Source organism: Zootoca vivipara, chromosome 6 (assembly GCF_965207765.1).
Source record: "Zootoca vivipara chromosome 6, rZooViv2.hap1.1, whole genome shotgun sequence".
Classification (NCBI taxonomy): Eukaryota; Metazoa; Chordata; class Lepidosauria; order Squamata; family Lacertidae; genus Zootoca; species Zootoca vivipara.
In genome coordinates, this window is record NC_142589.1 from 45558182 (window position 1) to 45570302 (window position 12121).

Genomic DNA, 12121 nt, shown 5'->3' on the forward strand with positions numbered 1-12121 from the left:
GTTCCTGGAAGTGGAGCTACAAAAGTTCTAGCTGTGCACATAGACTAGGGAAGAAAGTCCCATTGGGTTCACGGGGACTTACTCCCGAGGAACCGTGTCGAAGGAACGGGCTGCAAAGGGTCCTGAGTCAGCGCGATCCTCTGCACGTCTACTTGGAAACAAGCCCGATTGACTTCAGCAAGACGTACACTGGTCCTAGGTAAACGTTTCCCAGCCTAAGTTCAGCTCTTCGACGATCCAAACATGCAAGTCCAAAGGAATTTATTGGAGGCTGGTCAGTTTTCTCGACCGTCTCTCCGCCTGCCTCCTCTGTCCCCTGGCCAAAGTTCCCTGCTGCCTAGAGGGTGGGAGAGAGTCCAAGGAGCAGAATTGGGGCCAGGTGATCGCACAATGCAAAAACCTCAGGCTTCTTCTTCACGCCCTCTGTCCAGCCGCTGATGGTTAAGAATAGAAAATCGGCCTTTGTTGCGTCTGAATCAACAAACCGCTGCAAATCCGGAACGCCCCTCCCCCTCCGTCCGCGGGATCGAGCACTCCTAAGAAAAAAAATGCTTGAAAAAGGGTGTGTGTGTGTTGTCTTAATCTTTCTTTGCAACAAGGTGTATTTGAAACGCACTAGATATCAAACCCTGCAGGGGAAAAAAGAGGGAGGCTTGAGATCTAGGCCGGGCGATCCTATCCTCGTTTACCTGAGACTATTGAACTGGGTTCTGTCACTGTGTAAACATGCCTAGAACTGGATTGTCAGAGAGAGACTACCGGTAGAACAAGAGTGTGCCAATTCAAAGGGCCGCAGAAAGCGGGTGATCATTATAGGGCAGGATGTGTGAAGAGGAGGGAACGCTGCGCCCAAATCGCGACGTGGTTCTTCATGTGGAAGTTAATGAAGCGGTTTTGATTCGGAGTGTGTCACTGTGCCGTGTGTGTGTGTGTGTGTGTGTGTGTGTGTGTGTGTGAGAGAGAGAGAGAGAGAGAGAGAGAGAGAGAGAGAGAACCGATAGATCCGGTTTCATTCGAGCAATACAGTGCACGTGTAAACATCTTTGGGTCCCAGACGGGATTTCCCTAGACGGCAGTCGTGTGTGTGAAAGGGGTGATGGTGCTCCCGCTGTCACTCCTCTTTTAGCAGATGGGTGTGAACAGCAAAGGTCCAGGGCTTCAGGCCAGCGGCTCAGGTTAGAATTAAACTGGACTTTTTTTGTGATAGTGGCTGTAAAACGCCAAATCAGGACTCAGGCAGCTAAATGCCACTGAACTCACTGGAAGAAAATCAGCCCCTGCTTGGTTAACTAAATCGGTGCGAGGCTCGGGGACAGCTTGATTGCAAACAGGTTCACTTCCTGAAAGTAAACCTCATAGAGTTTCCCGAAGCTTACTTCGAAGTAAGCCTGCTTGCAGCATTCAGCTCGTACCTCTAAACTCCTGAACCACTGGTGTCCCCCTATTGCTAGCGTTGATGTTGTGTTTTTATAGAGGAGATCCCTTCAGGAAGCTCGCCTAACCTCGTCATCCTAAATACATTATAGGGAAGTTAAGTCCAGCTAGAACCGAGAGTGTCAGTGTTTAGATGCAGCTAGCCGAGCTGGCCAGACAGAATTGGAGCGGCCAAAACGGCATCACTCAGACCGCTGCTCCAAATACGCGCGTGTGTGTATTGTGTAGAGAAAACCTGCATTAGTGCAAATGTCTTTTAAAAAACAAAAAACCCGTATATAAATAGTGGGAAAAGCGGGAGACTTAAAATGCCTGTTGCCCGGTTTTGGAGGAAGTGTGTGTTTGCGTGTGAGCCGATCGATGCAGCAAAATATTCATATGGCCCCTTTACGACTCACCAATTTTATTCTGGCATCGGATTTCGTGGACTGCAGTCCATGAAAGTTTGCGCCATCATAAAATGCGCTAGCTTTTTTAAACAGGCCACAAGACTTCTTCAGAAAGTTCCTGCTACCTTCCTCCCTAGGAAATACGCCTTTCTGGCTACCCGAACAGGCGTCAGAGTTTCACTGCGCTTGTCTGATGGCCCGGTGATAAATAGAGGCTTCCCTTCCCAAGCACAGCAGATGCTGCCGTCCTTGCAGTGTGGTCCCGGATAACGCGGTAGCAGATAACAGTGATGTAAGCACATCGCTCGCTCGCTCGAACCAGGAAGGCAGGCCCGATGCGCTCGATCTGGTATTCAGATAGGATAGAGAAGCGGAAATGGGTAGCAAGAAAGGAATTCGGAAGGAGCGGGGAGCAAGGCATGCATTCTGCGCTGCTGAACGGGGTGAGATGGTGACAGGGCAATGGGAGAGAAGGGAAGCTGCCTTCTGCCGAGCTTGACCATTGATCCATTTGGCCCAGTTCTGTCGACACTGACTGGCAGCGGCTCTGTGAAATTTCAGGCAGGGGACATTGCCAGCACCACCCAGAGATGCCAGGGGTTAACTCTCAGACCTTCTGCATGCAAAGCAGGTGCTCTACTAAATGAGATATGTGGTTTATAAAGGGGAGTAGGAAAGTGGAGTGGGAAAGCAGAGGGGAGAGACTTTTCTTTTTGAATCAAGTATCTTGCTATGTTATGAACATAGTAACAAGGAGGATGGTTTTTTTGGGTTGAGAAAGATGGAGGAAGGATAAGAAAGTGAGACAATTATCTTTCTTGCACAGTTGCTGTTGGGGGGGGGAGTTGTTTTTAGAAAGCAGAGTGGATGGGAACTGATATCTGAGGACTCTGTCCTCAAGTGTGAACCATATAAAAAGGTAGAGAGCCTAAGCTAATTTACACCAGAGTAAGCCCCATTGAAAATAACAGGGTTTACTTTCTGAGTAAATGTGCATGACTTTCCACCCTTGGCCAATTGCACTCCATTTGGGAGGAGCAAAAAGTGTTCTACAGTGAGCGGTCAGCCAAGCATGTGTTTACTCTGGAGTAAGTCATAAACTTGTTCAATGAGCATAGAAGTGCAACCTGTCTTTTACTGCAGTATATACAGCAAGCAAATGTTGTTTGTCTACCCTGTACATGGGCATGCAAATCGCTTGTGTGAACACTGAGACGCAGTGAATGCAGGTGGGGAAATCAGCAACAAGGCTGGGGAACACAAAGGATGCATTACCCAATGGGGCGAGGAAGGCTGCAACCCTGCCCACATTTCCATGGGACTGAAGTAATAGAGAACTGCTTCTGAGTAACCGTGCAAAGGATCAGGTTGCATGTGGCACTGATTTCTTTTCACCCAGGATTTGAAGGCCAGGGCACCAGAGATCACAGAGACCTGGAGGGCCAAGTGAGGAGGGGGACCTCAGCTTCAGCAGCAGCGGAATCAATGCATTCAATGCTAACCAAACTCAATGGCAGGTGGCAGATGGATGGTCAGGCTGATTCCCCTTCCCCAGCACCATTGACATCTATTGAGCTGAACTTATTCTTAGGGCAGGGCGATTCTAGCAAAGCATTGCAAAGGGAGATGGCGTGGGTGGGTTTTTTTATTTTATTTTTTAAAACCTCGTCCTCCCTGAAATGAAACTTGAGCAGCCTCTCCTCCCACAGCCCACATGCCTGGCCTTCAAGGTTTTGTGTTATACATCTTGATCCATTTCCTTACTTACACATCATTTGCAAAAAATAATTCTGATAAAGTAAAAATGTGAAAAGTCACCCTCCCTTCCAATTGAAATGATGAAAAGGAGAAGCGCTCAGCTGTTCATTAAAGGGCCACTGATAGAGAGCTGCAGAATACAGAGCTGTTCTCTCCCCCCCTCCCCCACAATGTCCTACAAGGAGGGTAGCTTCCTCTTCCTTGTAAACTTTGTCCTGTACTTTAGCTTGTTCTCCAAGGCCCAGTGAAAAAACACACATCCAATTTACCCCATTCTTCATTTTGTCCTCTCTCTCTCTCTCTCTCTCTCCTTAGAAATCATAACAGGAACTGAAAGTAACTTTGGGGTGCATCAGCTGCTGCAGCTTTTGCAAGAAGAAATGGAGATTATTTTTTGCTCCCTGCCCCCTATAGCATGCTAATTGAACTGTGCCTCTTTTCTTTGGGGGGGGGGATGTTTGCAAATGTAAGATCTGCTTCTGCAGGGGAAATCCTAACAGTTTGCAAGCAGCAAGGTGAATTCTTCCCTGCATTGGGCCTGCCTGAGCTAAGGAAAAGACCTCAGCAAGGTGAGGGCCACTGAGAGCCTGTGGAACTTTTGGCAAGGAGTTCAAACATTTGAAGAAGCAAAGGGGGAGGGAAGAGGAGGAGTGGCGGTGGTGAGAGAAAGCCCTACTATCTTTATAAGAGCAAATAATTTTCTGATTGGCCAATTGCAGGCAGTTTACCCTCCGCTTACACATTAACTTGCCTAGAGAGCGCTGCAGTGATGCAGCCTATAGAACTTGCCTGGGCTATCAGAAGGTCAAGTGCTAAAGGACATGTGTGTGGCTTTCTGAAGGAGGACGTTGGGCAACTGGGCGGTTGTCAAAGAAAAGTAGATGGAGATATTGGGGGGGGGAGAGAGCAGCAGCAGCAACTTCATTCTGCACACTTCAAGGCCTTTCCCCTCCCTGTAAATTAATGTGGATCTAAATGTTCCATGCACACTTAAAAGCACTACTTGGTTTAGGGAGCCACAAGCTTTTTCTGGGCCACGGGATCTGTAAAACACACATTCACAGACACACCAATTCACTCCCAGAGAGAGAACAAGACCGAGCAGTGAGGGGGAAAGGCAGGGAACACACTACCTCTGTTTTAGTCTCAGATTGAGGCCACAACTTTGTTTAAATGTCTGGTGACCTTTGCCCTGGCTCAGCGCAGGTTTAAAAGCAGTACCTTGTAAAGTTTTACAGGACAGAGCCCACCTGCAAATTCAAACAGGGCCTAGTTCTCAGCAGTTTTCTGAGCGCCTCCTATTCACCTCCCTCCACCTGCAACTCCCCTGTTCCTCCCCCCAACACTGGTTGTAGTCTAGGGAACAGGTGAGTTGGTGGAATTCACACTCTCCTGCATGCTTTCCCAAAGTGATTTAAAAGCAAAACTACAGCTGGTGGAGTCGAGAGATCTTGAAAGACTGCATTGAGCATTCAGGAAAGTAGATCCCGAGTTCCATCCAGGAACTCAAGACGCAAATCCAGCTCACTCCCAGATACTATTGCAGTCAGTTTACACTACAGGAACACCACAGCATCAAGTGTTCTATGGAGGATTTTTGACAGTGACCAAGAAAAGGTCCCAACAGAAGTCTCCCTTTCTAGTCCTCAAGAATAAAACTCCAGATACCCTTTTTCTTTGAAAAGTAGCAACTACTGTTGATACTTACTTAATTTTTCTCCTCTCCTGATAAACTTCACCAGAGAAATAGGGCTAGCAAAATACACCATAAATGAATGAAACAAAAACACTTAAAATAGAATGGCGAGTGGTGGTGGGGGAGGGGAGGAAGGAGGAGAGAGTGCGAATCTGGTGGAATTTTTGACTTCTTTTTTTGAATGGGCAAACTTCCCGCCCTACGCCATATCACAAGCGGCTTTCGAAAAACAACATCCTGTTTCAAAAGCCCTTTGCGATGCACATCATGGGGAAAGAGGGTTAAAAAGGGTCAAGCCCCCCCCCGCCCCTCTCAGTGGTGAATTAGTTTTGTGGTCCATTGGATTCTAGCCACATCTTTAAAATTCCCTGTAACATCAATAAAGGAATAGATAAGAAAAACCTAGGGTGCACAGCCCAGTTTACCTGACTTCAATAAGAGGGTGCAAAATCCCCTCCTTTTGTCATATTCCACCATAAAACAATGAAAACCAAAGTCACAACTCTTACTTGAGACCTGTGGCTTAAATAATCATGGAAGGGGAAGAGTCTGAATGCCTTTTAGAATTATTACAAAACTGAAAAAGTTAAGCCTAGTACCCCAGAAGCCATGCTTCTTCACCTACCTGTGAGAAAACAGAGCTCTGGTGGGTAGCAATTCCCACCTTGCCTGAAACTTAGGCAGCCCATTCCTTCACCCATCTTATCTATTTAGATAAACTGTGTTAGCAGACCACTCTCCCTCTCAACACCCCACCCAATATACTACTTTTAAAGAGGGCTTTACTTTTTGTTGATGGTGGTGAGGGAAGCTACAAACTAATGAAACTGAATATAGAATCAAAAATGCAGTTTATTATAGTAGATTATTCTGTCTTTTTGATATAACCGTAAAGTTGAAAAATGAAAGAAAGCACATAAGGAACATCACACATGGTTAGTTTGTAACTCAATATATAAAACAATTTTGCACAGCAAAATATGTAAAAGGGGGAAAAAAGTAACTGACAAGATTTTTTTATATTTATTGTGGCAAGATTTACTTTCCATTTTTTTTAAAGACAGGATTATCACTCCCTGAAAATAAAATTTGCTGATTAATGCCTTTAAAACTTTGTGATTTTTGTGAAGTTACAGAAAATCCAGTTCTGCACCACAATACAACTGTAAAAAAATCTGCATCATTTAAAAAAACTGAGCAGTAATGCCATCTTTGTAACTGCATAAATCATATTAGCATCCTAGACAGGTTTGTAATGGTTTATATTTTATGCTTCAGGTTATATCTTAGTGCAATTCAGTCCCAAATATTTCAATTTCAAAAAAAGCCCCAAAACAAAACCCAACCATACATTTTGAACACAAAATACCCCTATTAATAATATAAAGAGGGGGGGCTCCCCCTTTAATACTTTGGTTTTCAAAAACAGTCAGTGGCATAGCAAGGTCTACATTTACCCAACTTATACTTAAGTTGCAATCACATGCTGTATAAACTACTTTTTTTAAAAAAAACAGTCCCATTGTAAATTCTACCCCCTTTTAACATCAAGACAGTTAACAATTTAGTGCATCATTTTTTAAAAAAGGATCTACAGCTAAACAGACCTAACTCTTTTGAATGTATCTATAACATTTCTTTTTTTCTGTAGCATACATTTGAACTGGTGCTAACAGACAATAAAAGCTAGAATTAAATTATATACCAGGAACCCAGAGCATTCCAACATTTGACAATGGCCAAAAGGAAAATAAAAACAAAAAATAGCAGAAATGGGGCAGATCATTCCAACATAAATTTTCGACTGCTTTAAGCAACAGCATAATTTTCAAAACCCACAAATTGGAAGTGAATCTTTTTTTACGCGTAAGTTTTAAAACTTTCCCCCCAAAGTTCTTTTTAGAAATCATATTAAGGGTAATCACAATCCATTCTGGGCTTCTCTCTCTCTCCTTTTCTTTCTTTTTAAAGAAGGGATGTATCAATGCATTAAAAAGAAATCTGAAGTTCTGAGCAACTCAAAGCAGTTTCCAGAGTAGATGAAAACTTGAATGGGGAGGAAGAAGCCCCCAAAAGGTTGCACTTTTTTGTTTTCAGTTCAAAAAAGTGTTGAGGCAATAAAACTAAAAAGGATGAATGTCATGCCGTTACAGTCTCCGAAGTCCATATCCAAGCAAAAGAAAAAATATATATACCGTACATGTCCAGCATGCAGGGCTTTTATCAATATATTGTCTTTGTTTTCTCCCCATAGTCTTTTGAAACAGTTACATAGTTAATAGATGCTAAGACAAAATAGCAAGCATAATAAATGGATGAGATGAGTATGGGAATCTAATGGCATACTAAAAGTTTCACCATTTGGCAGGGCAAGGCCAAAACTCACATCATGAACACATGGGAGGTGGATGAGGGCTTCAATCTGGCAGGTTGATTCTCTAGGTTTAGCACAACAGATGGAACTCAGCAAGCCAAAGTCTTAAAATAATTTTATAATTACTTTTCCTGTGTGTGTGTGTGCCTATTCCAGATTCAAAACCCATTTGAAGAACTCAGGATGGGGAAAAGGAAAATATCATTTTTTGTACTTTGAACACAGCAAATGTAAAAAGGGGAGGAGAAAACACTTCATTATATATGGATGGCAGGTTTCAAAGGCTGAGCAAACTTCAGATTGAAGTAGTGAGTTGGTGGAAAGTTGGATTTCAACACACACACAAGCGCCCAGCAAGAAGCCCTCACAAAAGTAAAAAAATAAATAAACAAACTTGTATAAGGTTGGCTATTGCTGAGTCAATCCATCTTAAAAAAACAACAACCCAAAGTTGAGCTTGCTGTTTACCCCCAGAAATTTTTTTTATCATCATTATTATTAATAATGGAGACGTGGTGGCCAGTTTGATTGCTTTATAGCAAGCTGCCCCCCTCGCCCCAAGCCGCGTGGAGAAACTTTTGCGCGCACGTGTGTATGTGTGCTAAAGGTGTTACGAGGCTGCCAGGGAAGTAGGGGGTGCAGGTTGGAGGTGGTGGGGAGAGAGGAAGACCACAACTCACATGAAAAACTCTGGAGAGGATGGGTTGTCGCTGCTGGAGCCGTTTTCTCTGAACCCATTGCTGACCAATTTCTCGTATTTTTCCTTGTAGGCGTCCCTCTCCCGGACCAGCCTGGAGATTTCCTGCTTGAGATGCTCCACTTGCTGCAGGAGCTGGTTCTTCTCGGACTCCAAGACGTGCCGCTGCTGGACCCTCTTGAAGCGGCAGGACTGCGCGTAGCCTCGGTTCTTGAGGGTCCGCCGCTTCTGCTTCAGCCGGATTACCTCTTCCTTGCTGACGCCGCGCAGCTGCCGGTTGAGTTCCCTCACCGACATGGTCACCAGCTGCTCGTCCGAGAAGCGGTCGTCGAAATGCAAGCTGCCGCCGCCGCCGTGGTGAGGGTGGTGGAGACCCCCGCCGCCCCCTCCGCTGCCTCCGCCGGCGCTGCTGCTGCTGCTGCTACTGCTGCTGCTGCTGCTGCCCGAGGACTGCACGCTGCCCGGCTGCTGGTGGTGGTGATGGTGGTGGTGGCCCCCGGCCGGGTGGTGGTGGTGGTGGTAATGGGGCGCGCCGCCGCCGTTCTGCTGCTGCTGCTGCTGCTGAGCCGCCGCGATCACCGCTGACACCACGGCGGCCGCCGAGCCCATGTCGTCGGGCTGCATGGATCCCCCCGGGCCGGCGCTGCCGCCGGCTGCTGCTGCTGCTGCGGCGGCGGCCGCGGCCAGCTGCTGCCCTCTAGCATAGCCATCGAAGCCCGGCGCGCTCTGGAGCTGGTGGTGGCTGTTGTTGATGAGCGCCTCCACGGCGTCTTCCGGGCTGAAGCCCAGCGCCTCTGGGTTGAGCTGCTGCGGGTAGCCGGTCATCCAGTAGTAGTCTTCCAAGTGCGTCTTCTGGTCGCTGCCGCCCGAGCCCGGGCTGGGCGCCGAGAAGCTGGGCGACGGCGGCACCGAGCTGCAGGGCGTGCTCATCGGGGTGGAAGAGAGCGAGCCCCCAGCGATCAAGCGGCCGCACTGGCTGATAATGCGGTCGGTCTCCACCGGCTCCTTTTTCACTTCAAACTTCATCAGATCGAAGTCATTAACATATTCCATGGCCAAGGGACTGGTGGGCAGGTCGGAGCTGTTCAGGGCCAGCTCGGATGCCATCCTTTTGCTGGGGGTGCCGCCGCCGCCGCCGCCGCCAGTCCTCCAGAAAGGGTGCACTCCCGGAGCGAGGGGGCTGCTCTGACTTGCGAGCGGGTGAGCCAGTTTGAAGCTTTGCAAGAGCTCGGCGCCGCTGCTCTCGGGGTGCCTGCGCGGCTCGCGCTCTCTCGCTCGCGCGCTCCCCCCGCGCCTGCTTGCCTGCCTGCCGCTCTCTCCCGCTTTGGCAAGGCTGGGCTCCTCCAAGCTGCAGCGAGCTTCCCTTCGCGAAGAAGAGCCACGCGGGTGCAGCCGGCGGACCGCAGGCGGCTGCCTCGCTCGCTCGCTCTTCTGGCTCTACTTCGTCGCCTTTTGCATCAGGCTGCGCTGGATTGCTTTGGCTTTTCTCTCGCTCTCACCCCCTTCGCGCTCTCTCTCTCCCCCTCGCCTCCCTCCCCCTCTCTCCCCTGTGCGCTCTCTCTCTCTCTCTGTGCTCTGCAGCTTTGCAGAGAAAAAGGTTGCTTTATAAGTTGTTGTTTGCAACGGTTGTTTGGATTTCTTTCTTTCTCAACACTTCAGGGTCTCTTTCCTTCTGGACTGCTTTCTCTCTTTTTTTCATGCCCGGTGCAAAAAACGAAGAGAGAGACAGTTTCACCATCAGGGGAGGGGGAGAAGGAAAAAAAAAGAGAGAGGAGGTAAGTAACTATTACTACTTCTTTAGAAAAAGCGAAAGAAAAAAACCCTTGGAAAATAATACTGTCTGGGGTCAATGGTATGACCCAAAATAACAAGCAGGTTTTTTTCCCCTTGAAAAAAAGAAAAGTAACTCAACTCCCAAGCTCCAGCAACAAGATGAAAAAATATTTTAAAGAGCTCATCCAGGAGGAGAGTTTAAAAGCATTGCTGAGTTTTATAGCGCTCCTGACGTCAAGCTTTCAAATGGGAAATTGACTCCGAGTCCTGGCCAATCCAGTGCCGCGAACCCGGCCCTCTTTAGCATAATAGTATAGAAACAAGGAAACTTTTCGAAGCTGTCAATCAGGGGCCAATCAGCTGACTGTCAGCTGGGACCAGAACTTTTTAACTCCTTCCTGACTGAAAGTGATTTTCAGGAGTCCCAAGGAAGAGGACTCACCAGTTTTCATTCTTCAAAAGCGGGGGGGCAGAGCCCCTATTTATCTCTACCGGGCATTACTGTTAGGAATAGAGAAAAGCCAAGGGGATGTTTTGTCTCGTGGCTGGGGATGGCTGGTGTTCAATAGGTAAGGATGCTCCCTTCCTTGCTTGTATGAGTGCTTGCATGCGTTAGCTTGTACATCTCGAGCTAACTTTTTGTCTAGGCTGGTAGCGTTTGCAAAATAAATAAATAAATAAATAAATGTGTGTTTGGTTAACACTGATCTCCGCGTTGGGACTTTGCCCGGAGTGGTCCTAACGCTTGATCTTCGCCCACCCTTCCCCCCCTTAAGTATCCCCCGCCCCCGCGCGTGTGTGGAGCAGACACGCGCTCACCGACTCCAAATTTCAAAAATTGCGAGGAGTGATCTAGCGAGGACACGTGCTAAAGAGAGCGAGGAAGCTGGGGTTCCACGGACTTCCGGGGGGTGGTGGTGGAAGAAGATTATACACCACACCAGTTCAATATTTTCTTCCTTTCCGCGGGGAGAAGGATGGGTCACTCAGTGATGGAGATGAACGGTGGTGTTGGATAGCCCTCGTGGCTCCAACTCGCATCAGCATCTTTGGAGGATTTATCGGCTTGCGAAGAGTTAATCTGGAGAGCATTTCTCTCCAACCGCCCCCCCCCATCCTCAAGCAGGAGCAAATCCAAGACTTTCCTCTTTGCAAATTTCAGACACCCTTTGGCCTTTGCTCCGGTGTCATGGAACCATCTGATTTCGCAAGCCGCGCCTCTGCTTCATCTCCCCCCTTTCTTCTTCTTCTTCCGATACCCGATCTCCCCGCCCACCTCCCATCGATGGATCTGCGAGAGGGTCAAAATGTTAAGAAAAGTTGCTAATTGCCAGCTACCGGCAGCCCGCTTCCCGCCTCTCCCCTCCCCCGCGGCCAATGGCTTTGCATCGTAATAAATAAAGTTTTGCCTTCAAAGATGTCCCAAGTTTTAAATGAACTGCATTTGAAGAAATAGCGACAGAGTCCCTTAATATTATTTATCCAGATCCTCTTTGGAACTGGGTGGCGATCTATTCATTTAATACGCAAAATAATAATAACAATATTAATAATAATCGCGTGTCATTTCTCTCTTTGGGAGGGGAGGCGGGGGCAGGGGAAGGAATGTCGCTAAAAGCAAAGAACGCCGAAAAGCTGCGCGAAGTGAAAAAATCCTGCTTGAATGGGTTCGGTTTAAACCTCGACAGCGCCACCTTTCGGCACAGATCGGTTTCGAGTTGAACCGCTTCCAATTTTTTAGACGAAGAAAAAAAAATCCATAAAATAAGAGCCTTTTTAAAAAACAGAGAGAAAAAGGAAAGTTTAGAGCTGGCAGCGCTTGCACGACAGCCTGACATTAACCCCTCGAAGTCAATGGATTCTCGAAGCTATAAACCTCTTTAATTTCTCTATTTAGGATGCAGCCTGCAGTGTTTTTCTAGGAAGTGAGAAGGAAAGGGGATTGTTCCTGGTAGCGTTGTCTGTTCCAGGGATGTGTGTGTGAGAGAGGGAGAGAGATA

At 47.4% G+C, this 12121-nt stretch overlaps 1 protein-coding gene across 2 annotated transcripts in view; it reads right to left on the minus strand.

Annotated features, from left to right (window-relative positions):
- The window catches only part of MAF (MAF bZIP transcription factor), a 251743-nt gene extending 239872 nt beyond the window's left edge, over window positions 1-11871 (minus strand). Inside the window, exon 1 of one of the 2 annotated variants that reach the window (XM_035117489.3) lies at window positions 8332-11871. In XM_035117489.3, coding sequence (XP_034973380.3) covers window positions 8332-9455 — 1124 coding nt within the window. In that variant the 5' untranslated portion in view covers window positions 9456-11871. Of the gene's footprint in view, window positions 1-6111 lie in introns of those variants that run through there. The other variant, XM_088672016.1, reaches the window with a different exon arrangement.
- Between the last annotated feature and the right edge of the window lie 250 nt (window positions 11872-12121).